Source organism: Oncorhynchus nerka, linkage group LG27 (genome assembly GCF_034236695.1).
Source record: "Oncorhynchus nerka isolate Pitt River linkage group LG27, Oner_Uvic_2.0, whole genome shotgun sequence".
Taxonomy (NCBI): domain Eukaryota; kingdom Metazoa; phylum Chordata; class Actinopteri; order Salmoniformes; family Salmonidae; genus Oncorhynchus; species Oncorhynchus nerka.
In genome coordinates this window covers 59062906-59090553 of record NC_088422.1, presented here as the reverse complement: position 1 = coordinate 59090553, position 27648 = coordinate 59062906, and the positions used below count along the sequence as shown (strand labels likewise).

At 41.8% G+C, this 27648-nt stretch overlaps 1 protein-coding gene across 9 annotated transcripts; it reads right to left on the bottom strand.

The window, feature by feature from the left end:
• Nucleotides 1-337: 337 nt before the first annotated feature.
• On the bottom strand, nt 338-27169 carry LOC115112058 (oxysterols receptor LXR-alpha-like). 9 transcript variants are annotated; one of them, XM_065011808.1, is made up of 11 exons: nt 27063-27169; nt 15724-15941; nt 12123-12206; nt 11001-11240; nt 10432-10698; nt 9967-10169; nt 9383-9562; nt 8994-9093; nt 5938-6066; nt 4623-4717; nt 338-2381 (listed from the first exon to the last, which is right to left on the bottom strand). In XM_065011808.1, the coding sequence occupies exons 3-11, from the start codon at nt 12163-12165 to the stop codon at nt 2235-2237; spliced, it is 1404 nt and encodes a 467-aa protein (XP_064867880.1). In that variant the 5' UTR covers nt 12166-12206; nt 15724-15941; nt 27063-27169; the 3' UTR covers nt 338-2234. The 9 variants fall into 9 exon arrangements, with proteins under 9 accessions (XP_064867880.1, XP_064867879.1, XP_064867878.1 ...); XM_065011807.1 differs by having other exon boundaries at nt 27059-27168; XM_065011806.1 differs by lacking the exon at nt 27063-27169 and adding an exon at nt 26277-26890.
• Between the last annotated feature and the right edge of the window lie 479 nt (nt 27170-27648).

Sequence of the window (27648 nt, the reverse complement as noted above, 5' to 3'; positions counted from 1 at the left end):
TCACATATTGAAGGGAAAAATAAGAAAAACTGATTGTATGGTTGACATTTGGGTCTCAAGAGTAATTGAAAATAGATGGCTCCACACACACACACGCCCAGGGAAGCGCAAACCCTTTGAATAGTGTAGAAGTGTGTGAAAACCTTATGCCCCAATGTATCTTACCTCCTTTATCTCTGTGCTACTTTGACATATTGTGCAACTTATGATAAATCGCCCCATTTTGTCTCAGTCCTCAACTCTCCTCTCTCTATTTCACTGATTTGAGTTGTAAAGGTAAGGAATGGACAAAACTGTCACTCAAAAATCGCAACAAAAAAAAGCTTTCCTTCTCTAATTCCTTCTGAATGTTTGTTTAATAAAAGTGTCACATTAGAGAAGTCGTCATCATACAAAGGACTGTGATAGAAACATGAAGGGAAAAAAAGATGAACAGAGCTTAGTTGAGTGAAACATTATAATGGCCTTATTAGTAATCAAATGGGTACGACTAATAACATTCACGAATAACCATTTATAAATAGTTTAAAACTATTAAGTATTTCATTATTAGTAGACAGTCAGATGTATATAAGCGTTGAAAACATTTACAATGGTTTATTCATTGAAGTTATAAAGTGTAACCCACAAATGTTACCGTTGAAGAAAGTACTGCCCACACAAGGAGCACAATTTTACTTATTTTGATATTCCAACTATTGTGGGATGCAAAGCACATTTTAGACAAAGTTTCCACTCAGATGTCTTGAATCATGCTGATTTGGTGGAGGGGAGGACAGTACATATGACTAGACCAGGGATGGGGTCTCAACTTACTGTTGTGAGTTACAATAAAAGACAAAGTGCATCAGCAGTCAATTAGCCCAGGTCAGCTTAATTACCAAACTTGTAGAAAGCATGGTCGAATGACCGACCGGTTGATAATCAGTTACCATATTAAAAACTGCAAACATTTGCCTCCGCCCTATGGCAAAAAGTGTAGAATTGCAGGAAATTAACTTTAAAACTAAAATGTGTTCTCTTCACTGTCATGAGGGAGGAGCACTAAAATGTTTTGCTCGCAAGGTAGGCGGGGCAGATTGTGGGTAAGCAGACCCACTGCATGATGAGTTCAGTTTTTTTGTGCCCCCACCTATAGCCTAAGCTTAGCGTAGCATTGAAGTTGTTCCAGTGTATAAGGTCTCAGCTTGTCTGTGACATACCCAGTCATGCTTAAAAATAAATCACTGCTAGCTTGTGCGTTAGAGTGTTGATTGTACAGTCGTTTTGTATGGATGTCTTCACTTGTGGGCATACTAAATATATATATTTTGTCATAGTAATATATACTTTGTACATGTAAATCAATGTTTGAGTGCATTTACAAACGGTTGGTGGGGGCCCTGCGCTTGAAAGTGGTAGACGATACCAACACTTCCAATCACTTTACCTTAAACAATTCAATCAGAATTGCTTTCCTGTTCCTTCCCCGAGAGGAGAACAAATCAGATGGCTGAATATTAAATTGCTAAAATTGCAACAGTATCAAGCAGGCGACCTACCATTCTAATATACATCTGGACAGTGGACACCAATAAGACATTTCTTAACATTGGGCAGCAGTTAAAATACCTCTATCCTATCCCATTGCAACACAGGGCTATAACATGTATTTTTCCATTTATTTTCACTATGGGGTTATCATCGATGATGTGGATCTGAGAGTGGAGCTTCTTGGCAATTGAAGCTTCATGGCAATTGTCATTAAAGATATGTCTATCACGAGACTGACTATCAACAGATAATAGATTTAAATGGTTAACACTGGCTAGCAAGTCTGAGCCAAACTGACCATGGCAGCACAATCTCACCACAAGCCGTCTCACCTTTAATACAACGGAATGGGCGAAGGACAAATCAGGGGTGCACAATCCTCAACCCATAGAAATACCAATTTTATTCATTCTATTTCTGTGCCCCAACCTCCCCCATGAGATTAGTGTCCCAGTCTGCAGGACAGAGGGCCATCAATATCCCGCCAAACAGCACAGAAGACATAAAAAAAAAATAGAATAAAAAAAAGTTCCTCCAATCTGGCAACCAATCTGTAGGTTTGATTCGTCGTGTTTGGGTAGCCTTGGAGGCATCGCTTCATTCTCAAGTCTTTTTTTCGACACTTGAAAGACAGATCCAATGTCCATCCAAGTACACACGATTGCGAAGCGCAGCAGAGTTCCGTGAGGGCGTCAGCGGAGTCACTCGTGGACGTCCCAGATTTCAGACAGCAGCGGCGGGAGCTTCTTGTCCTGGAGGCGCAGGGCGAAGACCTGCTCAGAGTGGACGCTGCTGAGGGTGCGGAGGCTGACCAGCTTCATGAGCATGCGTGGAAACATCAGGTGATCCTAGACGGAAGAGAAATAGTTTTTTTTTTACCCAATTTCATAATATCCAATTGTTTTTAGTAGTTCCTCTCTTGTCTCATCGCTACAACTCCCATACGGGCTCGGGAGAGACGAAGGTCGAGAGTCATGCGTCCTCCCAAACACAACCCAACCAAGCCGCACTGCTTCTTAACACAGTGCGCATCCAACCCGGAAGCCAGCCTCACCAATGTGTCGGAGGAAACACTGTGCCCCGAGCGACCTGGTCAGCGTGCACTGCGCCCGGCCCGCCACAGGAGTCGCTAGTGCACGATGAGACAAGGATATCCCTACCGGCCAAACCCTCCCTAACCCGGACGATGCTAATTGTGCGTCGCCCCATGGACCTCCCGGTCGTGGCCAGCTGCGACGGAGCCTGGGATCAAACCCAGAGTCTCTGGTGGCATAATTCAGTTGTGGGGATCAATACATTTTGTATTTTTTAACCTAACATTTTCATTTCACTTTCTATTTGGATTTTCCCACTCATGACCTACATTTCAATACATTTCCTGTACCGACTGGAATTGAAAACGGAATTCAACTCAATGCGGACTCAAGGGTGCATGTGACAACTGAATCCTCAAAACCTACACATGGCGGCTTGTACAAGGTAAATCATTTACACTGCTCAAAAAAATAAAGGGAACACTAAAATAACACATCCTAGATCTGAATGAATGAAATATTCTTATTAAATACTTTGTCTTTACATAGTTGAAAGTGCTGACAACAAAATCACACAAATGATCAATGGAAATCAAATTTATCAACGCATGGCGGTCTGGATTTGGAGTCACACTCAAAATTAAAGTGGAAAAACACACTACAGGCTGATCCAACTTTGATGTAATGTCCTTAAAACAAGTAAAAATGAGGCTCCGTAGTGTGTGTGGCCTCCACGTGCCTGTAGGACTTCCCTACAACGCCTGGGCATGCTCCTGATGAGATGGCGGATGGTCTCTCCTGAGGGATCTCCTCCCAGACCTGGACTAAAGCATCCGCCAACTCCTGGACAGGCTGTGGTGCAACGTGGCGTTGGTGGATGGAGCGAGACATGATGTCCCAGATGTGCTCAATTGGATTCTGGTCTGGGGAACGGGCGGGCAAGTCCATAGCATCAGTGCCTTCCTCTTGCAGGAACTGCTAACACACTCCAGCCACATGAGGTCTAGCATTGTCTTGCATTGGGAGGAACCCAGGGCCAACCGCACCAGCATATGGTCTCACAAGGAGTCTGAGGATCTCATCTCGGTACCTAATGGCAGTCAGGCTACCTCTGGCGAGCACATGGAGGGCTGTGCGGCCCCCCAAAGAAATGCCACCCCACACCATGACTGACCCACCGCCAAACCGGTCATGCTGGAGGATGTTGAAGGCAGCAGAACGTTCTCCACGGCGTCTCCAGACTCTGTCACGTCTGTCACATGTGCTCAGTGTGAACCTGCTTTCATCTGTGAAGAGCACAGGGAGCCAGTGGCGAATTTGCCAATCTTGGTGTTCTCTGGCAAATGCCAAACGTCCTGCACGGTGTTGGGCTGTAAGCACAACCCCCACCTGTGGACGTCGGGCCCTCATACCACCCTCATGGAGTCTGTTTCTGACCTTTTGAGCAGACACATGCACATTTGTGGCCTGCTGGAGGTCATTTTGCAGGGCTCTGGCAGTGCTCCTCCTGCTCCTCCTTGCACAAAGGCGGAGGTAGCGGTCCTGCTGCTGGGTTGTTGCCCTCCTACGGCGTCCTCCACGTCTCCTGATGTACTGGCCTGTCTCCTGGTAGCGCCTCCATGCTCTGGACACTACGCTGACAGACACAGCAAACCTTCTTGCCACAGCTCGCATTGATGTGCCATCCTAGATGAGCTGCACTACCTGAGCCACTTGTGTGGGTTGTAGACTCCGTCTCATGCTACCACTAGAGTGAAAGCACCGCCAGCATTCAAAAGTGACCAAAACATCAGCCAGGAAGCATAGGAACTGAGAAGTGGTCTGTGGTCCCCACCTGCAGAACCACTCCTTTATTGGGGGTGTCTTGCTAATTGCCTATAATTTCCACCTGTTGTCTATTCCATTTGCACAACAGCATGTGAAATTTATTGTCAATCAGTGTTGCTTCCTAAGTGGACAGTTTGATTTCACAGAAGTGTGATTGACTTGGAGTTACATTGTGTTGTTTAAGTGTTCCCTTTTTCTTTGAGCAGTGTATATAACTAGGGCACTCACGTTTGGTCTCTTTATCATGATGTAAGAACGAAGTGCGTCCACATACGGCTGCTGCAGTCGCTCCACCAGTTCATGGTCCTGCACATTGGGCCGGTCTGGGAAACATACATATACAGCTGAATGTTTTATACCCAATACAATGCATAGATATCTGTTGAATATTACTTCCTACATATGGGGAAGGTCTTTGTAGTACCCAGGTCAAGACATTAATATTTTGATATCCTAAACTCTTTGTTTAGAATTCTTCCGCTTTTAGGCAAAGAGACCAGCGAGGCGAGTGAAAATAACTTTGATGGTGAACTTTCCGTGCCGCTACCATTCACTCAAAGTGGAAAATAGACATACGTAGTGAACTCCTCAGCAAACGCATGCAGTGCCTTCAGGTGTTCATACCTTTTTAGGATAAAAAGAAACAGAACAGAGCTAAGCACAGGCAAAATCCTACAGGAAAACCTGGTTCAGCCTGCTTTCCAACAGATACTGGCAGACAAATACACCTTTCAGCAGGACAATAACCTAACGCACAATGCCACATATACACTGGAGTTGCTTACCAAGATGACTGAATATTTCTGAGTGGCCTAGTTACAGTTTTGACTTAAATAGGCCTACAATTCTATGGCAAAACTTGAAAATGGCTGTCTAGCAATGATCGAACAACAAACTTGACAGAGCATGAAGAATTATTGTAATAATGTGCAAATATTGTACAATCCAGGTGTGCAAAGCTCGTAGAGACTTACCCAGACACTCACAGCTGTAAATCGCTGCCGAAGGTGATTCTAACATGTATTGTGAATAGTTATGTAAATTAGATATGTTTTTAATTTTTCAATACATTTTCTAAAAACTTGTTTTCACTTAGTCATTATGTGGGTATTATATGTAGATAACATATTCAGTCCATTTTAAATAGGTAATGGGGTATGAATACTTTCTGAAGGCACTGCATCATTAACAGTCATTCTATTTATTGAAAAGTTTTTCAAAATATCTACAGCCACCTTATTACTTAATTTCCTGACCCCTGGTCATATTTTCACCTGAAACCCTGTAGAATCTTTAAAAACAGCACTGTTCCCGTGAATTTGTTCGTTTTCAGGACGCTTCCGCATATGATTACTAGGGATGCACAATATGTCAGTGACAATATTGGTATCGGCCGATAACTTAAATCGATATTGCAAAGAAAATATTTTATATTGTATCGGCCCAGAATATCCACATACGTGAGTCCCTAATGATTACGACAATGTCCAGACCTTTGTAATAAAGGGACCTTGCATATGGGCTCTGTTCCACACTAGCATACCACTTGACCTCTGACCTGCAGAGAAGATGTTAATGGCGATGAGCAAAGCATACTCCGCCTCGTCGAGGTGCAGGTCGTTCATGCCCTTGGAAAACTCAAATATGGGGTTGATAAACTCCAACTGCAGCCCTGAGGGGGATGAGAGGAGAAGGAAATACAGACAGAGGGAAACAAATATGGGTTAAGGGTAACAGGTCAATGTCTCTACAGAGTATGGCAGGGGTGGCGCCAAAGTTTCCTTGGGGGGGGGGGGGGGGGGGAAATCTTCCTTGATTTGAGGGAGGTGTGTGTGTGTGTGTATATATACATATACACCTGTTCAAAAGTTTGGGGTCACTTAAATGCCCTTGTTTTTGAAAAAAGCGATTTTTTTTTGGTCCATTACAAAAACATCAAATTGATCAGAAATACAGTCTAGTCATTGTTAATGTTGTAAATGACTATTGTAGCTGGAAACAGCTGATTTATGTAATATCTACATAGGCGTACAGAGGCCCATTATCAGCAACCATCACTCCTGTGTGCCAATGGCACGTTGTGTTAGCTAATCCAAGTTTAACATTTTAAAAGGCTAATTGATCATTAGAGTTGCAAAGAAAAATCCATATCTCACGGGCCAATAAATAGAAAAGATTAAGATGGGCAAAAGAACAGACACTGGACAGAGGAACTCTGCCAAGAAGGCCAGCATCCCGGAGTAGCCTCCTCGCGGTTGACGTTGAGACTGGTGTTTGCAGGTACTATTTAATGAAGCTGCCAGTTGAGACTTGTGAGGAGTCTGTTTATCAAACTAGACACTAATGTACTTGCCCTCTTGCTTAGTTGTGCACCGGGGCCGCCCACTTCTTTCTATTCTGGTTATAGACAGTTTGCGCTGTTCTGTGAAGGGAGTAGTACACCGCATTGTACGAGATCTTCAGATTCTTGGCAATTTCTCGTATGGAATAGCCTTCATTTCTCAGAACAAGAACAGACTACCGAATTTGAGAAGGTCTTTGTTTTTGGCCATTTTGAGCTGTAATCGAACCCACAAATGCTGATTCTCAACTAGTCTAAAGGCCAGTTTTATTGCTTCTTTAAAATCAGGACAACAGTTTTCAGCTGTGCTAACATAATTGCAAAAGGGTTTTCTCATGATCAAGTAGTTTTAAAATTATAAACTTGGATTAGCTAACAACGTGCTATTGGAACACAGGAGTGATTGTTGCTGATAATGGGCCTCTGTACACCTATGTAGATATTCCATAAATGTTAATAAAAATCAGCTGTTTCCAGCTACAATAGTCATTTACAAAATTAACAATGTCTACACTGTATTTCTGATCAATTTTACATTATTTTAATGGGGGGGGAAAGCTTTTCAAAAACTAGGACTTTTCTACGTGACCAAACTTAATGGTAGTGTATATACACACAGTACCAGTCAAAAGTTTGGACACACCCACTTATTCAAGGGTGTTTCATGTTTTACTATTTTCTACATTGTAGAATAATAGTGAAGACATCAAAACTATGAAATCATGTACTAACCAAAGTGTTAAAGCTAAATATATTTTACATTTGAGATTCTTCAAAGTTGCCACCCTTTGCCTTGACAGCTTTGCACACTACGCATTCTCTCAACCAGCTTCATGAGGTGGAATGCATTTCAATTAACAGGTGTGCCTTGTTAAGTTAAATTGAGGAATTTTTCCTTCTTAATGCATTTGAGCCAATCAGTTGTGTTGTGACAAGGTAGGGATGGTATACAGAAGAGATATCTCTGTTTGGTAAAATACCAAGTCCATATTATGGCAAAAACAGCTCAAATAAGCAAAGCAAAACAGTCCATCTTTACTTTAAGACATGGTCAGTCAATCCAGAAAATTAAGAACTTTGAAAGTTTCTTCAAGTGCAGTCAAAAACCATCACACGCTATGAAACTGGCTCCCATGAGGACCACCACTGCTTCACTGAGTTCAAGTAACAGGCACATCTCAACTGTTCAGAGGAGACTGCGTGAATCAGGCCTTCATGGTCAAATTTCTGAAACCACTACTAAAGGACACCAATAATAAGAAGACTTGCTTGGGCCAAGAAACACGATCAATGGACATTAGACCAGTGGAAATCTGTCCTTTGGTCTGGAGTCCAAATTTGACCGCCATGTCTTTGTGAGAAGCAGAGTAGGTGAACGGGTGATATCCGCATGTGTGGTTCCCACCGTGAAGCATGGAGGTGGTGTGATGATCCTTTGCTGGTGACACTACCTGTGATTTACTTAGATTTCAAAGCACACTTAACCAGCATGGCTACCACAGCATTCGGTAGCAATACGCCATCCCATCTGGTTTGCTCTTAGTGGGACTATCATTTGTTTTTCAAGAGGACAATGACCCAACACACCTCCAGGCTGTGTAAGGGCTATTTGCTAAGGCTATTTACTAAGGCAATTTACTATTTGCTAAGGAGAGTGATGACCTGATGAAAAAATCTTGAATGAGTAGGTGTCCAAACTTTTGACTGGTACTGTATATTAAAAAATATATATATTACGTGGTAAAATGTCAGATAAAGACACGACTGATGCACATGGGGATATATTTGGTTTGTCTCCATGACAATCAGAAGCTGAGCTACGACCTAAAGTAAAGTCAAAGAAATTGGACTTTACTTGAGAAGTAATCTTGTGTGTGACTGTCGCTTTCAATTGATCTATTCACCTTTTTCTTTTTAAGATTGCGGGTTCATAAATTATAATAAAAACATTTAAGCGGAATAACATTTTTGGGAAGACGGATATAGACTTAATTTTCCTTATCCATTATTATCCTCATCAAATAGCCTACCTAAAATATGTCATGAATCTTCTTAAACTACATGGAATTGCAGGAAATGACCTTCAAAAAAATAAGTAATTTATGTTAAAAAGGAGACCCTGGGGGAAAAGGGGTGGGAGCCCCTGGAGTATGGGGTACAGAACAAGAGGGAGTTGAAGGCGAGCAGCTTGTTTTTGACTGATTGCAGCTTAAAAGTGGACCATGAACATCTCAGACAAACAAAATATGATGCTGTACCTGCTTTGGCAAAATCCTCCTTGTTATAACTGAAGTCCTTCAGGAATGTGATGCTCTCAATGGCAGGGTTGTATCTCCGCGATGTCTCCAGCAGCATGATCTGCAGAAAAACAAGGCACATCAGTGACTGGGGATCAAGTGTGAAACATCCTGCAAAGTAGATCATCTACTTGACATATTGAGACATGTGATCCTGAAAACCAACATAATGCTATTGAGCCAGACATGATTCCCCCCTCCCAGTGGTCTTGACTACAAGTGCTTTTTTTTTTTTGGGGGGGGGGAAAGACCATATCAAGCCAGCATTTGGTATTACTGTATTTACCACTTTAACAAACCTGTGAGAATATGAGGGGAAAGAGCAATACACTAGAAAAACAATGACTCACCTCAATGGTTGAAGTCTTCAGCAGGGCAATCTGGTCCTCTCTGGTGAGCTCTAGGAAGCCAGGCAACTGCTTGGCAAAGTCCACTATCTCCTGGACCGACATGATGGCCAGCTCAGTGAAGTGGGCAAAGCGCTGCTGCCGCACCTCCCTGTTCTGAGGGTCCTGACTCTGGGGCCACGGCTGGAAATTAGATGAGAAAAAGACATCAATAGATTAATGAACAAATTATTCAATTCAATATTTTTAAATAAAAACACCTAATACAATGCAGAAATTTCACCATGTGCTCAGAGCTGCTGAACTACCAAAAATTGTCTAGATGACAGTTAATTTGTCCAAAATTCAACAGTAAGAATATATTTGCAGTATTCTTGGCTAACATGTCTTTGAACATGCGGAGGTGGTGTGTAAATATTGTGGAATGCAGAAATGTTGTATTCCACCGCCACATCAAGATGACGATTTCATACCAATTCTTACATTAGTGCAACTGTCAATCAAAACTGTTTAAGATATCTAAGCATGCCATATGTTGGTAGTTTGCCCTGTGGCGTCAAAGGATTGGGACACTCAGAGACAATCACCGTGACTTTGGGCCGGTCGATGAACGAGCGCTTGTTGCACTGCTTCTGCATGGCCACCAGCTTCTCGATCATCTCCAACTGCTCGGGCGCCAGCGGGACCACCTCTGGCACCGGGGTGGGGGTCACCACGGCAGACGTGCGTGCAGTCTCTTCCTCGTTCTTCTTCATCTTTTTCACTCGGATCTGCTCCTCTGAGAGAACGCCTGTGGGTGCCAGGAACACAATCAGCACAGTAATGAAAAGTAGGAAAAATAAGTACTACCATAGTTTGAGAGGTAAATTTCAATGATGTACTTCAGCTTTTTATAGAAAGCATCTTCTGTTTGTTTTTTTGAAAAACCCCTACATTTCCCGACAGATCTAAGGAAAATGTCCCAAAAAAAGCACAGGTATTTCTGAAGCTAAAGGTATATATATATATATATAAAAATAGTAAAAAAGGGAACAGTGGCAACCACAACTCACATTGCTCCAGCATGCCCGCTTCACGGCACTTGCGCAACCGGCACTGCTGGCACTTGCGGCGCATGTACATGTCCATCTCACAGCGGCCGTTGTTCTTGCACGAATACTGGGCACTCTTGATGACGCTGCGGCGGAAGAAGCCCTTGCAGCCCTCGCAGCTCAGCACATTGTAGTGGAAGCCTGAGGCCTTGTCCCCGCACACGCTGCACACCTCGTTCCCCAGCATCTTGGGGGCTGGACCCTTCTTCCTCTTCACCGGCTGGCCCTCTGTGGAAATACATAAAATATATGTACTGTCAATAGATGATGTGCAAATATCAGAGAAAACAGTAAATGCATACATTTACTGTCAATATACTATATGGAACTATCTGGGAAAATATAGGTATGTATTCTAAATATATAAGATGAGACAGATTAGCCTGATGCTTGGACCAGTCTGACTGGTTTGATGACATTACTGAACACAGGTGTCAGGTCTCCCTCACAAAATAGGTATCTTGAACTCCAATGGGAATTTATAGATAAACAAAAGGTTAAATCAAACCAAAATACAAAAATATGCGCACCTGTGTTGGCAGGCATGCTGCCGGCGGGGTCGGCCTTGATGTCACTGGGCTCCATGGGCAATGGGCTGCTCTCCTCAGCTAGTGAGGAAGGCCTTTTCTGGGGGGAGCTGGAAAACCCTGCATGGTCAGGTGGTTCCAGGGGGAGGAGGTTGCCCTCATGCTTCATTTCTGCACTGCTGCGGTCGTCACCACTGCAGAGGCAGTCCAGCTGCAGCTCTGGGTCCCCGTCAAACACTTCACCTGTGATACGGGGCGGCAGATAGCCTAGTGGTTAGAGCGTTGGACTAGGAACCGAAAGGTTGCAAAATCGAATCCCCGAGCCGACAAGTTAAAAATCTGTCGCTCTGCCCCTGAAAAAGGCAGTTAACCCACTTCTCCTAGTCCGTCATTGAAAATAAGAATTTGTTAACTGACTTGCCTAGTTAAATAAAAAGGTAAAACAAATAAATAGAAACACACATTGTAGGGTGTCCAATCAAAATCTTTTGACCAATGGGTAAAATAATGTTAATTGTGTAGATCAGTGGTTGTCAACTGGTTTTGTCTCAGGACCCAAATTGAACCAGGTTGTCTCAGAAGCAACCCAATATTCACATCACAAAAAAAAAAGAGTCATCAGAATACAATCTGGAAAACTATTTTTTTTATGCTATATTGATAGCAAATGTAGCAATTATATGACAAGAGCTCATCCCTTTCCACCTCTTTCAATGTCAATAATAAAATGGCCATATTCTTGATGACCTCACTGGTTTGAGACCACAGATCTACCAAAAAATAGCACTAATAGCGCTACATTGAAAACAATTTACAGTAGTGAGTTCATACATCAGAACAACAAGTGTGAAAATGTAAGTACATTAACATTCCACATACCTGGTTTAAGTTCAGACTGGAGTATTATTGTATTTTACCCACGACCCATTCAAAACGTTCAGTTGAGAATCGCTGGTGTAAATAATCTTCAAAACTCCAAAAAATGTTTTACCCTTGTAGGATGGGCAGAATAAGGGTGACTGAATAAAAAGACAGAACCCAGCTGATGAATGGGAGATAATGTAAATTCACATCAACAGTTCAAGGACTCAGTCAGATCATGACTAAAACATGGGGCTCTCTTACCATGACCAACATCTGTGATATCAGTCGCAGACAGTGTGGACATCTTCTGCACAGCAGCTTGTCATTACGAAATCAAATCTGCACCTGGGGGTAATAAAATAATTTCATATAACTAATATAAGAGCCAAAAGACCACTTTATGTAAAGGAAAATGCCATAAAGAAGTGAAAAAGTAGAAAGTGTGCCAGATCAAGTGCGCCTCTACGTGTGGTCTCAATTAAATAGCCTGTAGACTAGGCTATATAGGATGCAGAAGCACAGCACTCGTCTTTAACTTCCTAAATATGATAGGCTATAGTTTAAATAGACTCCAACACCGACTGGAAATAGATTTTACACTGCTTGAAAATCATCCGGTTCACATTTAGTAGATGCTCTTATCAAGGGCACAGACAGGTTCACCTTGAAGGCTCGGGGATTCGAACCAACAACCTTTCGGTTACTGGCCCAACTCTAACCACTAGGGTACCTGCCGCCACAATTTATGTAAAATGTAGCTTAAGTCAAGAAAGTGTCCTCTCCTTTATTTCGCCCCAACTCCTCTTTCAAACTAAGTCTACCCGGGTTGGCTGATATAGCCCAATAATACCACCAGCCTAAAATAAAAAATGGCCCACGTAAGAATCTCTGGTATTTTAAACTATTTATTTGGCTATTTTTGTGCATTATAATTTTGACTAGATTTTCTCCCGTCAAAGCCATTCAACGCTTTTAAAGTCACAATTGGCCTCATGGTGAAATCCCTGAGCAGTTTACTTCCTCTGGCAATGGAGTTAAGAAGTATCTTTGTAGTGACAGGGTGTATTGATATACCATCCAAAGTGGAATTAATAACTTAACCATGCTCAAAGGGATATTCAATGTCTGCTTTTTACATTTTTTGCCATCAACCAAATAGGTGCCCTTCTTCGCAAGGCATTAGAAAACCTTCCTGGTCTTTGTGGTTGAGTGTTTGAAATTCACTGCTCGACTGAAGGACTAACAGATAATTGTATGTGTGGGGTACAGAGATCAGTCAATCAAAAATCATGTTAAACACTATTATTGCACACAGAGTCCATGCAACTTAAGCAATTTTTACTCTTGTCAAAAGGAGTTGAATAGTTGACAAGACATTTCAGCTTTTCATTCATTTGTAGTTGAAATTGTCAGTCCATCTGGCATTAATTTCAACATCCACAAATGTTGTTTGGTCCTTAATTAATTGGACTTTAATTTGGCCCAAATCTAGACGTCCATGATTGGTTCAGATTTGGTCCGGTCCAAATCTGAACCGATCATAGACGTCCAGGTTTAAAAAGTTTGAACAGTACAATAGGAGTATAGTACACTAAAGAAAAGTACAGTACTTTACTGTACTATAGAGTATAGTTCAGAACAGTACAATAGAATGGAGTAGAGTTTAGTACAGTACACAGTAGAGCACAATAGAGTTGAGCAGGGGTTGCATTAGATTTCAGAAATCTACATTTTCAAAACGACCTTAAAAAAAATCTGCGTTTTAAACCATTTAACCTGGGTTATATAGTGAAAGTATATATAGAGTGATCAGGGGCGTGCAACTAGTGTTCCTTCACAGAAAATACATTAGTGCAACACATTCGGCATTAAATAGCTTAATTTTCATCAGATAACAGAAGTGCGCTATTTATAGCAGCCACAAGTAAATGAGCTTACAATGAAAAAAAGAACGTTTTTTTGTAAAAACTGTTCACGGTCATCATATTTCTAATGTTCATAATAGAAAGAATGTAGCTAGCTACATTTTGTAATGTTTTGTTTAAAGTTCATCTTGCATATTACCGGAGAAAAGTAGGTTACACCTAGAAACGTAGCTACACATCAGTCAGAGCGTTGTCTGCTGATAAAAACTCCCATTTGTGAATTCTCATCCGAGTGGAGAAGTGCGACTGAAGTACAGAATTCATGCTTACAATATGTATTTAGATCTGCGTTAACAAAACGCAGCAAGATCATTCTTAAGCGGCTACATTTTGTGTGTGAAAAATGCTGAATTCTGAGTTAGTGTACTCAACAGGGGTTGTGTTATGTAGTGTACTATATTGTAATTACTGAGCTAAATTGGGCTGTACTTTGATGTCCAAACTTGCGCAACAGATGTCTATAATTGGTTCGGATTTGGTCCGGTCCAAAACCAACAAATTTGGTCTTGTATGGTGCCAGAGCTCATTAAAATAAATAGACACGAGTGTAGAATAATACCCAAATATGCAAAGGAGGATATTGCATATTTTTACCTTTGTGTAGCTATTAAGGATACATCACCATGAAGAGAATGACATTCATATCTAGAATTATGCAAATCTGTGTCGTACAGATCAGGGACCCATGATGAAATTCCATTAGCATAATTCTGTTCCCGGGTGTAAATCCACTTCACTTACTGTAGTTCAATAACCAACTGAGATATTCAACATGTCATGTCAGTTGTCACCCCATTCTTTCAATCTTAATTTGGAGCAGTTATTTAACATTTTTAGGAAAACGTGATGACTTTTGTTACTGAAATTCTGCTACCAAACTTTGCATCTGCAAAGTTCGAGTAAATGTGTTTTTATAAAAATGTTCTGGGTCAATTCTTAAAAGTAGTCCTTGTGCATAGAGTTTGAGATTCAAATGTTTTTTTGATTGGTATCCATTTTAAGGGTCTCAGCGCAATTCCATTACTGTGGAACTGCCCATAACTAGGGCTTTAGTGATGTTGAAAATTTAGGAGACATTGAGGTTAAGTGGGTTGAAATCTTCCTAGAAGTCTGAAAAACATTACAAAAATGCTGTCTTTGTTCATAAAAATATATATATATATATATATATTTTGAATGTTCCATGTGGTCTATATTAAAGGGCGCTTCATTTAATCTAACAGGCATTAAAATATCAAAGGGATGCGAATTGTACTCTATTTGTAGAAATTGATACCAACTGATTCTTTAAGAACATATAAATGCCTCATAAGTTTAGTTCAACTGTCCCCATCAGAACACAAAGCTGACGTTATTTACAAACATTAGAGTAAAGTAAGTGTAAACAAGCTGTATAGCCACAAAACTAATGATGGTCAAAATTATACAATGTCGCAAATTTAATTTTGCACTAGTTGGCTGTACCTGCAACAAAAACACCAGTATTTTTCCTTCATCAGCATTGTTCAAACATGATCAACTAAGAAAAAAGCAGGACGGCAGGTGGCCTAGATTAAGAGCGTTGGGCAAGTAACCGAAAGTTTGCTGGTTTGAATCCCCGAGCCGATTAGGCGCTATCTGTTGATGTGCCCTTGAGCAAGGCACTTAACTGTAATTACTCCTGTAAATCACTATGGATAAGAGCGTCTGCTAAATTACTATCATTTTTAACACTTTTAGCTGATTGCAGTCTGCCCTATCTTCAGATATGAGTATTGACATTGATTCAATTAAACATTTTGGCAAATGTATGCATAATAAAAATAAATTAAAAATTTAAAAAACAGACGTAGCATAGGCCTGTTACTCGTTTGAGCGGCACAAGTGTATTGTGTGTCAGTGTGTTTAGGAGATTTACCAGAGAGACCGTTGAATTGGGCATCTGGTGTTCAACATACCTTTGAAGTAATTGTTATGATCGGTCCATCTTGCCCATGTGAGACTGAAACCTCATTCAATGTGGCTGCTACCCTGGCATTGACAGATGAACAGCTTTAAAAGGACAGGCCTGTGTGTTCCACACAACAAAAATAATAAATCCCTCTGTCCTCGGTCACGTGGAGGTTTTACGACAATAATATCTTCAGAGAAACAAACCCTTCTGCTTGTCAACACTCTGTGGAAGTCAGAGAGAAACGGAAAGAGGGAGTGAGGGGAGGCAGGGTGAAAACGGGAACACAGGAGAGGTAACTATCGGTCATTTGCATGGCTCTGAAATCCCCATAGGGCCTTGTGTTGCTCAAGTCTTTTCCTCTTAGAGTGTGTCTAACCAGCCACTTCTCACAAAAACAACAAAAAAGGGGCCTAAAGTAGGCTAGTTAACAGAGAACTAACAAATCACAAGTTAGGGTGTAACAGTAGACTATTTGTACAGAAACGTTTGTGTTTGGAAAAACACATTTCAGGCTATTCCGTTAAAACAAAGCACGTTGTAATCAAAATTCTAATCTTAATTGGTGAATTTGAAACTGTGCTTTTGTGAGACGCAGCCAGGAACTAGTTTAAACCTCCAGTTTGGGAACATTGCGTCTTCCCAGTTTACAACAGCGAAGGACAGGGAGTTGATAAAACGTTAACAGTATGTCGCCACGCTCAACGAGAATAGCCTTCGCAGCTGCCAACACCTCAAATATGTCTACACAATTCAGGGCTCTCGCCACAGCCTGGGATCGAACCCGGGTCTGTATCGCAGCCGGCCCACAAGGTGGCGCACAATTGGCCCAGCGTCGTCCGGGTTAGGGGAGGGTTTGGCAGGCTGGGATGTCCTTGTCCCATCGCGCTCTAGCGACTCCTTGTGGTTGGCCGGGCACATGCACAGCGACTTCGTCGCCAGCTGTACAGTGTTTCCTCTGACATATTGGTGCGGCTGGCTTCCGGGTTTAGCGGACATTGTGTCAAGAAGCAGTGCAGCTTGACAGGTCGTGTTTCGGAGGATGCACGGCTCTTGACCTTTACCTCTACTGAGTCCGTACGGGAGTTGCAGCGATGGGACAAGACTAACTAACAATTGGATATCACAAAATTGGGGAGAAAAACATTTTTTCAAATAATTACATAGTAAAGTACAGATAACTCAAAGAACTAATGAAGTAGTATTTTCCCACCACTGCTTTTTACAAATTGATTATTGGGACAATTATTGAAATAGTTACATATTACAATACTATCTACACCCCACCCCCATCACTACTGACAACCCCAAATAGGCTATAGTTGTTTTAATCCATTGTTTTTAAAACAAGTTTCAAAATAAGTTTAAAACTAGCTTTTTGATATCAATGACTGTCAGTTGTATCCATAGCACTATCTATGAATGTGAGAGTGATTAGGCCTATATTTCTCCCAGCCCATTTCTAAAGAGTTACGGCAAGAGAGGCTGGGCTGCCATTGAGATGAAAAACTAAGGAAGGATTGTTACATTAAAGACTTTTTGCCTATTCAAATGTACTGTGTCCTAGGCTAACAATTTCCACTTTGGAGGACAGGAAAGCTGCAGCTGGTTTGGAAGCTCGAGTTGACTGGGTGAATGAGGTTCTTTGGGCTGTGGGCCACTGACCTAAAGTCACCTCACTCAAGTCCAATGCTCTGTTGAGCTTGTCAGGTACCTTTGTCCAGGGAATGAGTGCTACTGTTCTCAAAGACATGTAGAATTCATATCATAGGAGGCATTCACAATACATTTTAAAATCTTAAGGGGAAATCTGCATTAACTACATCCATTTTGTTTTAATTCATGATATACACCCACTGATTCCTGAAGAGGCCTAATTCAAAAACCTGAAAGATATCCTTTTGGTCATAATAGATTATGAATTTATTCCCATGGCTTGAGGGAGTGGACATTGAGGTAGGAAGTTAGGAATATGCCCTTTAACCTATTTTATTATGTACTTTATGCTAAGCCTGTCATGAGAACTATATGGAACGATCCCCTCACTTGTAAACATGGGATTGTTACTGAACAATGGTGATGATACCATTCAAAGCATTAATAAAAATACAAAATGTTGCTAATGCCCAAGTTTTAGTACCTCCTTTGATGGGGAGCATGCATGTGAGCACGTACAATCTCACAGTAAAAGGCAGCAGAAGACCGAGCTCCATCACAGTAGCACATCTAGTGCCAGTAAGCAAATTGGGTGTAACTTTTATTTTTCGCCTGAACGTCACATCAGCAGATGTAACTCTACTGGTTAAGCAAAAGTACTCCATACTCAGCACCGAAAAGTGTGTGAAAGGAAGATACAGTAACGTTAGCAGATTGACTATCCAAAAATCACATTTTAGGGAATTTAAGGTAGAGAACTAGTGATTCTATTCCTATGAGTTTAGCCTCTGTTGACCCACTGAGGAAAGAAAAGTAACATCAAATTAAATTTCCCACACACAGGTAGAATTGGACACAATCACTAGCTTTGCTAGCTAGTAAAGGGATAATGTGATGCTCAATTAGCAGTTACCGTATAGGTACCGTTTGGAGTAGCACAGAGAACTTTTGACCAACCATAACGATACTATCCTCATTCTCAAGTTGGCCAAACATGTACAGTGCATTGTGAAAATATTCAGAACACTTCCCTTTTTCCAACATTTTGCTACGTTACAGCCTTATTCTAAAATGGATTAAATAAATAATGTGCAATCTACACACACTACCCCATAATGACAAAGCAAAAACAGATGACATTTTTACAAAAGTATTATGTAAATAAGGTATTTCTGTTTTAAGTATTCAGACCTATTTCCACAAGACAGGTCCATGCTGTTTCCATTGATCATCCTTCAGATGTTTCTACAACTTCATTGAAGTCCACCTGTAGCAAATTCAATTGACTGGACATGATTTGGAAAGGCACACCGATCTATATAAAGGTCCCGCAGTTGACAGTGCATGTCAGAGCAAAAACCAAGCTGTGAGGTCGAAGAAATCATCTGTAGAGCTTCGAGACAGGATTGTGTCATGGCACAGATCTGGGGAAGGGTACCAAACCATTTCTGCAGCATTGAAGGTCACAAAGAAAACAGTGGCCTCCATTCTTAAATGGAAGAGGTTAAGAACCACCAAGGCTCTTCCTGGAGCTGACCGCCCAGCCAAACTGAGCAATCGGGGGAGAAGGGCCTTGGTCAGGGAGGTGGCCAAGAACCCGATGGACAGAGCTCCAGAGTTCTTTTGTGGAGATGGGAGAACCATCTCTGCAGCACTCCACCAAATCAGGACTTTATGGTAGAGTGGCCAGATGGAAGCTACTCAGTGAAAGGCACGACAGCCCACTTGGTTTGCCAAAAGGGACAGTGGGCTCTCAGACCATGAGAAACAAGATTTTATGGTCTGCTGAAACCAAGATTGACTCTTTACCCTGATTGTCAAACGTCACATCATTCTGTGGGGATGTTTTTCAGCAACAGGGACTGGGAGACTAGTCAGGATCCTTGATGAAAATCTGCTCCAGGATGCTCAGGTCCTCAGACTGGGGTGAAGGTTCATCTTCCAACAGGACAATGACCCTAAACACACAGCCAAGACAACACAAGAGTGCTTCGGGACAGGTTTCTGAATGTCCTTGAGTGGCCCAGGCAGAGCCTGGACTTGAACATCTCTGGTGAGACCTGATAGAGCTTAAAGATCAGCAGAGAAGAATGAGAAACTCCCCCAAAAAAGGTGTCCAAGCTTGTAGCGTCATACCCAAGAAGCCTCGAGGCTGGAATCGCTGCCAAAGGTGTTTCAATGAAGTACTGAGTAAAAGGTCTGAATACTTTTGTAAATGTGACACGTTTTTGCTTTGTCATTATGAGGTAGTGTGTAGATTGATGAGGGGGGGGGGGAAATATATTTTAGGCTGTTACTTAACAAAACGTGGAAAAGGTGAAGGGGTCTGAATACTTTCTAAATGCACTGTATCTTCTAAAAAAGTCAGTGTCCAGTTGCAAGTGGTTCGTTGGATTTCTTTTAATAACTGAATTTAGAAAATGCTCCATGTTTTCCTTCATGAAGAAATCCAACAATGTGTACGTTGCCATCTTGTCTAATTCAAATATTCTGTCATTGAGCGAGACAGGTGAGTGTCAATGGCATACTGCACTTTTGGGTGGACCCACTGGAGTGTATTTTTTATTTTTACCTTTAACAAGGCAAGTCAGTTAAGAACAAATTCTTATTTTCAATGAAGGCCTAGGAACAGTTAGTTAACTGCCTTGTTCAGGGGCAGAACGACAGATTTTTACCTTGCCAGCTCTGGGATTCGAGCCAGCAACCTTTCGTTTACTGGCCCAACGCTCTAACCACTATGCTACCTGCCATGTGAGGCATACGTTTATGTATTGTTCTATATACCGGTATGTGGAAGAGAGGGAAAGATTGACGTGTATGGTTATTGAGGTTGGACAGGGATGGAAGGGATTTGGGGGATGGGGGAGGGTTTGTTAGCAGTTAGCTGGGCTCTTATTTTCTTAGTAGTACAGGATTAGGTAAGAGGGTTTAGTTTCTCTTAATGTTTCTTTATTAATTTAGTCTCTAAGCTGTGATTGACTACACTACAGTAGGTGGCGGCATGCATCTCTAACGTTTGTTCGCGGACCGCTATAATCTTATAGAAGGGGTAGACACTAGAGGTCGACCGATTATGATTTTCAACGCAGATACCAATTATTGGAGGACCAAAAAAAAGCTGATACTGATTAAATCGGACAATTTTTTAATAATAATGACAATTACAACAATACTGAATGAACACTTATTTTAACTTAATATAATAAATGAATTTAGCCTCAAATAAATTAAACATGTTCAATTTGGTTTAAATAATGCAAAAACAAAGTGTTGGAGAAGTAAACGTGCAATATGCGCCATGTAAGAAAGCTAAAGTTTCAGTTCCTTGCTCAGAACATGAGAACATATGAAAGCTGGTGGTTCCTCTTGACATGAGACTTCAATATCCCAAGGTAAGAGGTTTTAGGTTGTAGTTATAGTATTTATAGGACCATTTCTCTATACCATTTGTATTTCATATACCTTTGACTATTGGATGTTCTTATAGGCACTTTAGTATTGCCAGTGTAACAGTATAGCTTCCGTCCCTCTCCTCTCCCCTACCTGGGCTCGAACCAGGAACACGTCGACAACAGCCACCCTCGAAGCAGCGTTACCCATCGCTCCACAAAATCCGCGGCCCTTGCAGAGCAAGGGGAATAACTTCTCCAAGTCTCAGAACGAGTGACATTTGAAACGCTATTAGCGCGCACCCCGCTAACTAGCTAGCCATTTCACATTGGTTACACCAGCCTAATCTCGGGAGTTGATAGGCTTGAAGTCATAAACAGCGCTGTGCTTGCGAAGAGCTGCTGGCAAAACCCACGAAAGTGCTGTTTGAATGAATGCTTACGAGCCTGCTGCTGCCTACCGTCGTTCAGTCAGACTGCTCTATCAAATCATAGACTTTATTATAACATAATAACACTCCGCGGCTGAGCCGTTGTTGCTCCTAGACCTTTCCACTTCACAATAACAGCACTTCTAGTTGACCGGGGCAGCTCTAGCAGTGCAGAAATTTGACGAACTGACTTGTTTGAAAGGTGGCTTTCTATGACTGTGCCACATCAAAAAGTAACTGAGCTCTTCCGTAAAGCCATTCTACTGCCAATTTTTGTGTATGGAGATTGCATGGTTGTGTGCTCGATTTTTTTCACGTCAGCAACGGGTGGGGTTGAAATGGCCAAATCCACTAATTTGAAGGGTTGTCCACATACTTTTGTGAATATAGTGTATATTGAACAATATATTTGGAACCTCAAATAGCAATACATTTGCAGCATCGAATCGCAATAAATCTCTTCTCGGCAACTATGTATTGTGACAATATTGTATCATGAGTTCCCTGGCAATTCCCAGCCCTAGTTTTTGCACACAGATTCCATCTCAGCCTCATGACATCATATTCATTAGAGTTGAATCCAATTGGAGGAAGGCATCCTAATGGTAGCTTGTTACTTGGACACGTTTGAATGATTTTGTAATTGTTGTCTAGATCCTTGAGGCATTGAAATTTAGCAGTTGAATGACACACAATGAGTCTTTTGCAGTCTGCTACAGGCTGTTTTCAGTACTCAGTTCCAATACTGATAATTGGAGGACATAAAAAGCCGATACCGATTAATCGGGAAAATTAAAAAATTAAAATATTTGTAATAATGACAATTACAACAATACTGAATGAACACTTATTTTAACTTAATATAACACATCAATAAAATCAATTTAGCCTCAAATAAATAATGAAACATGTTCAATTTGGTTTAAATAATGCAAAAACAAAGTGTTTGAGAAGTAAAAAAGTGCAATATGTGCCATGTAAGAAAGCTAACGTTTCAGGTCCTTGCTCAGAACATGAGAACATATGAAAGCTGGTGGTTCCTTTTAACATGAGTCTTTAATATTCCCAGGTAAGAAGTTTTTGGTTGTAGTTATTATAGGACTATTTCTCTCTATACCATTTGTATTTCACATACCTTTGACTATTGGATGTTCTTATAGGCACTTTAGTATTGCCAATGTAACAGTATAGCTTCCATCCCTCTCCATTACCTGGGCTCGAACCAGGAACACATCGACAACAAACATCCTCGAAGCAGCGTTACCCATGCAGAGCAAGGGGAACAACCACTCCAAGTCTCAGAGCGAGTGACGTTTGAAATGCTATTAGCGCTCAGCCCACTAGCTAGCTTGCTTGCTTGCAATTTCACATCGGTTACACCAGCCTAATCTCGGGAGTTGATAGGCTTGAAGTCATAAACAGCGCAATGCTTGAAGCGCAGGGAAGAGCTGCTGTCAACAGCACTTTCGTGCATTTTGAATGAATGCTTACTAGCCTGCTTATGCCTACCATCGCTCAGTCAGACTGCTCTATCAAATCATAGACTTAATTATAACATAATAACACACAGAAATACGAGCCTTAGGTCATTAATATGGTCGAATCCGGAAACTATCATTTCGAAAACAAAACGTTTATTATTTCAGTGAAATACGGAACCGTTCGGTATTTTATCTGACGGGTGGCATCCCTAAGTCTAAATATTCCTGTTACATTGCACAACCTTCATTGTTATGTCATAATTACGTAAAACTCTGGCAAATTAGTTCGCAACAAGCCAGGCGGCCCAAACTATTGCATATACCCCGACTCTGCGTGCAATGAACGCAAGAGAAGTAACAATTTCACCTGGTTAATATTGCTTGCTAACCTGGATTTCTTTTAGCTAAATATGCAGGTTTAAAAATATATACTTCTGTGTATTGATTTTAAGAAAGGCATTGGTGTTTATGGTTAGGTACAGTCGTGCAACGATTGTGCTTTTGTTAAATCATCCCCCAGCGTTGCATCGATTATATGCAACGCAGGACATGCTAGATAAACTAGTAATATCATCAACCATGTGTAGTTAACTAGTGATTGATTTTTATAAAAAAGTTTAATGCTAGCTAGCAACTTACCTTGACGAGTCAAGGATCATAATCATCTTTAACTTACCCGCTACCCTAGACCCTCAACTTTCTTACCGCCCCAATAGATACAGATGATGCAATCGCCATTGCACTGCACACTGCCCTATCCCACCTGGACAAGAGGAAAACCTATGTAAGAATGCTGTTCATTGACTTTAGCTCTCTGATTCAGAGGGGTTAAATGCAGAAAACACATTTCAGTTGAATACATTCAGTTGGACAACTGACTAGGTATCCCCCTTTCCCCTAGCTCAGCCCCAAGCTCATCATCAAGCTCAGGACCCTGGGTCTGAACCCAACCCTGCACAACTAGGACTTCCTGACGTGTCACCCCCAGGTGGTGATGGTAGGAAACATCTCCACTTCACTGATCCTTGGTGCCCCACAAGGGTGCGTGCTCAGCCCCCTCCCATACTACCTGTTCACCCATGACTGCATGGCCATGCACGCCTCCAACTCAATCAAGTTTGCAGACAACCGTAGTAGGCTTGACTACCAACAACAAGAAAGCCTACAGGGAGGTGGTGAGGGCCCTGACAGAGTGGTGCCAGGAAAATAACCTCTCCCTCAAAACAAAGGAGCTGATTGTGGACTTCAAGAAAAAGCAAAGGGAGGAGGCCCCTATCCACATTGACAGGACCGCAGCGGAAGGTGGAAAGCTTCAAGTTCCTCGGTGTACACGTCACTGACGATCTGAAATGGTCCACCCACACAGTGGTAAAAGCAGCACAACAGCACTTTGTCTTGGCCCCTAAGACCCTCAAACTTTAGAGATGCACAATTGAGAGCATCCTGCCGGGCTGTATCACCGCCTGGTACGGCAATTGCACAGCCCGCAACCGCAGGGCTCTCCAGAGGGTGATGCGGTCTGCCCAATGCATCACCAGGGGCACACTGCCCGCCCTCCAGGACACCTACAGTACCCAATGTCACAGGAAGGACAAAAAGATCAACCACGCGAGCCACAGCTTGTTCACCCCGCTATCATCCAGAAGGTCAGTAGAGGTGCATCAAAGCCGGGACCGAGAGACAAAAAAAACTGCTTCTATCTCAGTGCCATCACTGTTAAATAGCCATCACGAGCCAGCTACCACCCCGTTACTCAACCCTGCACCTTAGAGGCTGCTGCCCTATATACATAGAACCACTGGTCACTTTAATAAATGTTTACACACTGCTTTACTCATTTCATATGTAAACTGTCATCAACTCTACTGTATTTTAGTCAATGCCACTCCGACATTGCTCGTCCTAATATTTATATATTTCTGAATTCCCTTATTTAATTTGAGAAGTGTGTATTGTTAGATATTACTGCACTGTTGGGGATAGGAACACAAGCATGTCACTACACCCGCAATAACATCTGCTAAATATGTGTATGTGACCAATAAAATTTGAGATTAGATTTTAAAATGGAAAAGATGGCAACCTACACATTGTTGGATTACTTCATGGAGCAAAACATTTATTTTAATAACAGAGCATTTTCTAAATTCAAATGAACCACCTGCAACTAGACAGACATTTTACAGGATGCGTGTTTGGCCAAATCGAAAATGAAGATAGTGTCACCAAGTTACGGTTGATTAAAAACTTGGTTTAACTGTGTTAAACCAAACAGTACCTCTGACCGGGCAACTCCAGAAGGTGTATTTCCTTCTGTTGAAGCCATTCTGTTGATTTACTTCTGTGTTGCATCACCCAACTTCTGTTGGGCTTCAGATAGCCTAATAACCTAACATTATTCTGTAAAATGTCTTGATAAACTTAGGAATTCGTTTTTCGGTCAATGACAGCAAGCTGTCCAGGCCCTGAGGCAGCAAAGCAGCCCCAAACCATGATGCTCCCTCTACAATCCTTTACAGTTGGGTTGAGGTTTTGATGTTGGTGTGCTGTGCCTTTTTTTCCTCCACACAGGTAGCCTAGTGGTTGGAGCGTTGGACTAGTAACCAAAAGGTTTCAAGCTGACAATGTAAAAATATGTTGTTCTGCCCCTGAACACGGCATTTAACAAGGCACTGTTCCATGAAATGAATCATGTGCTTAACTAGTTAAATAAAGGCTAATGGAACATAACTGTTAGCCCGTTACAATATGCAAGCTATGCAATCAATCACATTGACCAACCCATGTTCAAAAACAACTAATCCCATTTGTAAGAATTCTGTCTGAAAAGTTGAGCACGGGCTCCATTAGTCACCATCATCTTTGATGTGAAATTTAGCAGCAGGGTAGCCCAGCGATAAAGAACCTTGTTCGAATCCCCGAACCGGCTAATGTGAACAATCCGCCGATGTGCCTTAATTGCTCTTGTAAATCGCTCTGGATAAGAGCGTCTGCTTAATGGCTAAAATGTACCTATGGAATTGTACCTCGCTAACTTATGTGACAACACTGTCCTGCTATTGAAGTTATGTTGCAATATGGCAAGATCCCAACGTACGATTTCGCAATCAAGTCATGACCATTGGGGTAGTTAGATAGCTAACGTTAGTTAACTAACCGACAGCAAACTAGATTGTTTTCTGATGACATCAGTTATGTTGACGTTAGCTGGCTAAATAGGTAGCGTTAGCTAGGTAACTACTAGTAGCTAGCAAGTTGTTAACGCAACAAGCTAAGCACAACTCATTTAAACTTGACAAACACTTCACATTTGAGCTGTTAGACGTCTTCTGCGGCTCGTCGTGCGTTGTTTTTCTATAGCTAGTTAATTGGAAAAGAGCTTACTAGCTAATGTTAGCTCGTTCGGTAAACTAATACAGACAGGCTTAGCACGCTAACGTTAACTAAGGCTCAAGGGCTAACTGGCTGGTGGTGGATTCTAGCTACCAAGTTCGTCAGCTAGCTATTCCAGTAGACCGAAAAATACAACTGTATCATGTCTAAACTGGCATCTCAAGACAAACTATCCTAAGCAACACAAAAAGGTCAGAATTGGTGGCTTGCCTGAGTTTGTAACCGATAGTTACCCCGTTTCGTAGCGACTAGCCAGACAGATCCCACGAAGTCCTGCTGCACGGTTGGTGTATTCAATCATGTGACTTGAGCAGGAACTAGGTAGAGCTGGGCCTAAATAAATTTCACCCGACGCAAAGATTTGTCAGAGTTGACACATAGCTAGACACAACTAAAATACATTATTACGAATGCCACATATTTAACTGCACCAGCCCCGGCCTTGTCCAAAACCTTCTGATCGATAGCACATGACGTCACAACGACAATTTATAAACTCGCTCCATTTTGAAGAGGGATCGCAATGTATGCTGCATTCAAAACAACTGTGAACTCGGAAAACTACGAGGTCAAATTATGACCTCGGTGATCTTCATGTGGAGATATAGAAAGAGGCCCGAGTTCTGGAGTTGGAATTCCAAAATTCAAAGTTAGTTTTTTTCCGAGTTCTAAGTTGTTCTGAACGCACTGAAGTCGGTTATTGATGAGCCCTGGGTGACAAATTACAGACAATTCACATCGAAATATAAATACGAAAAGCAGAGCAGAAAGAAAACACGGTCAAAGAATATATTTCCATGTTGGATCACAGAGGTCATGGTGGTCTGGAACCATGCTCATCCTCCAGGCGGCGAAAAGGAGCATTGCTTTGGTTACTGAATGCCATAGAAAAATATTATAGTTTAATATGTCGTTCTGCCCCTAAACAAGGCAGTTAACCCACTGTTCCCCGGTAGGCAGTCGTTGTAAATAAGAATTTGTTCTTAACTTACTTGCCTGGTTAAATCAAAAGGAAACAATGGCCTTCAGTCCAAACATTTAAAAGACAAACCCTCAGCCCTCAAATTAATTGGACACTGCTGGTGCCGTCTGACGAGTACACACTTGCAAGGTGAGGAAGGAATGATTCGTGCTTTTAAACCCACATGTACTTCCTGTATTGATTTGTTGTGAAGGAAAAAAATGAAGGATTTTTTTTTTTTTTAATGGCTCGCCCTTACACTCGTTCATCCGGCGGGGATTGTGTTTTCAGCCACCGGTAGCTACAGTAAATTGTGATGGCATGTATATAATTGTAGCGACCCGCACAGACAGCTGTGTGTTATGTGCTAGGCTAGGAGGTGGTTGTGTTGTACTGACAAGTACCCGGTGTTCGCGGGGTCCGACATGTCAATCAACCTGCTATATGCCAATCACGGGAATGCCTGGAATGTTCTGATGCCGGGCATCCTGGTGGTTGGCGGAGTGGCGTGGAGGGGGGTTGGGCAGGGGGGTGGAGCATTGGAAGTTAAGACCAGGTTCAGCCTTTGTTCTCTCTCTCTTACGTCTGGGCTTCACAAGAGAAGGTCACGATTGGCTTGTG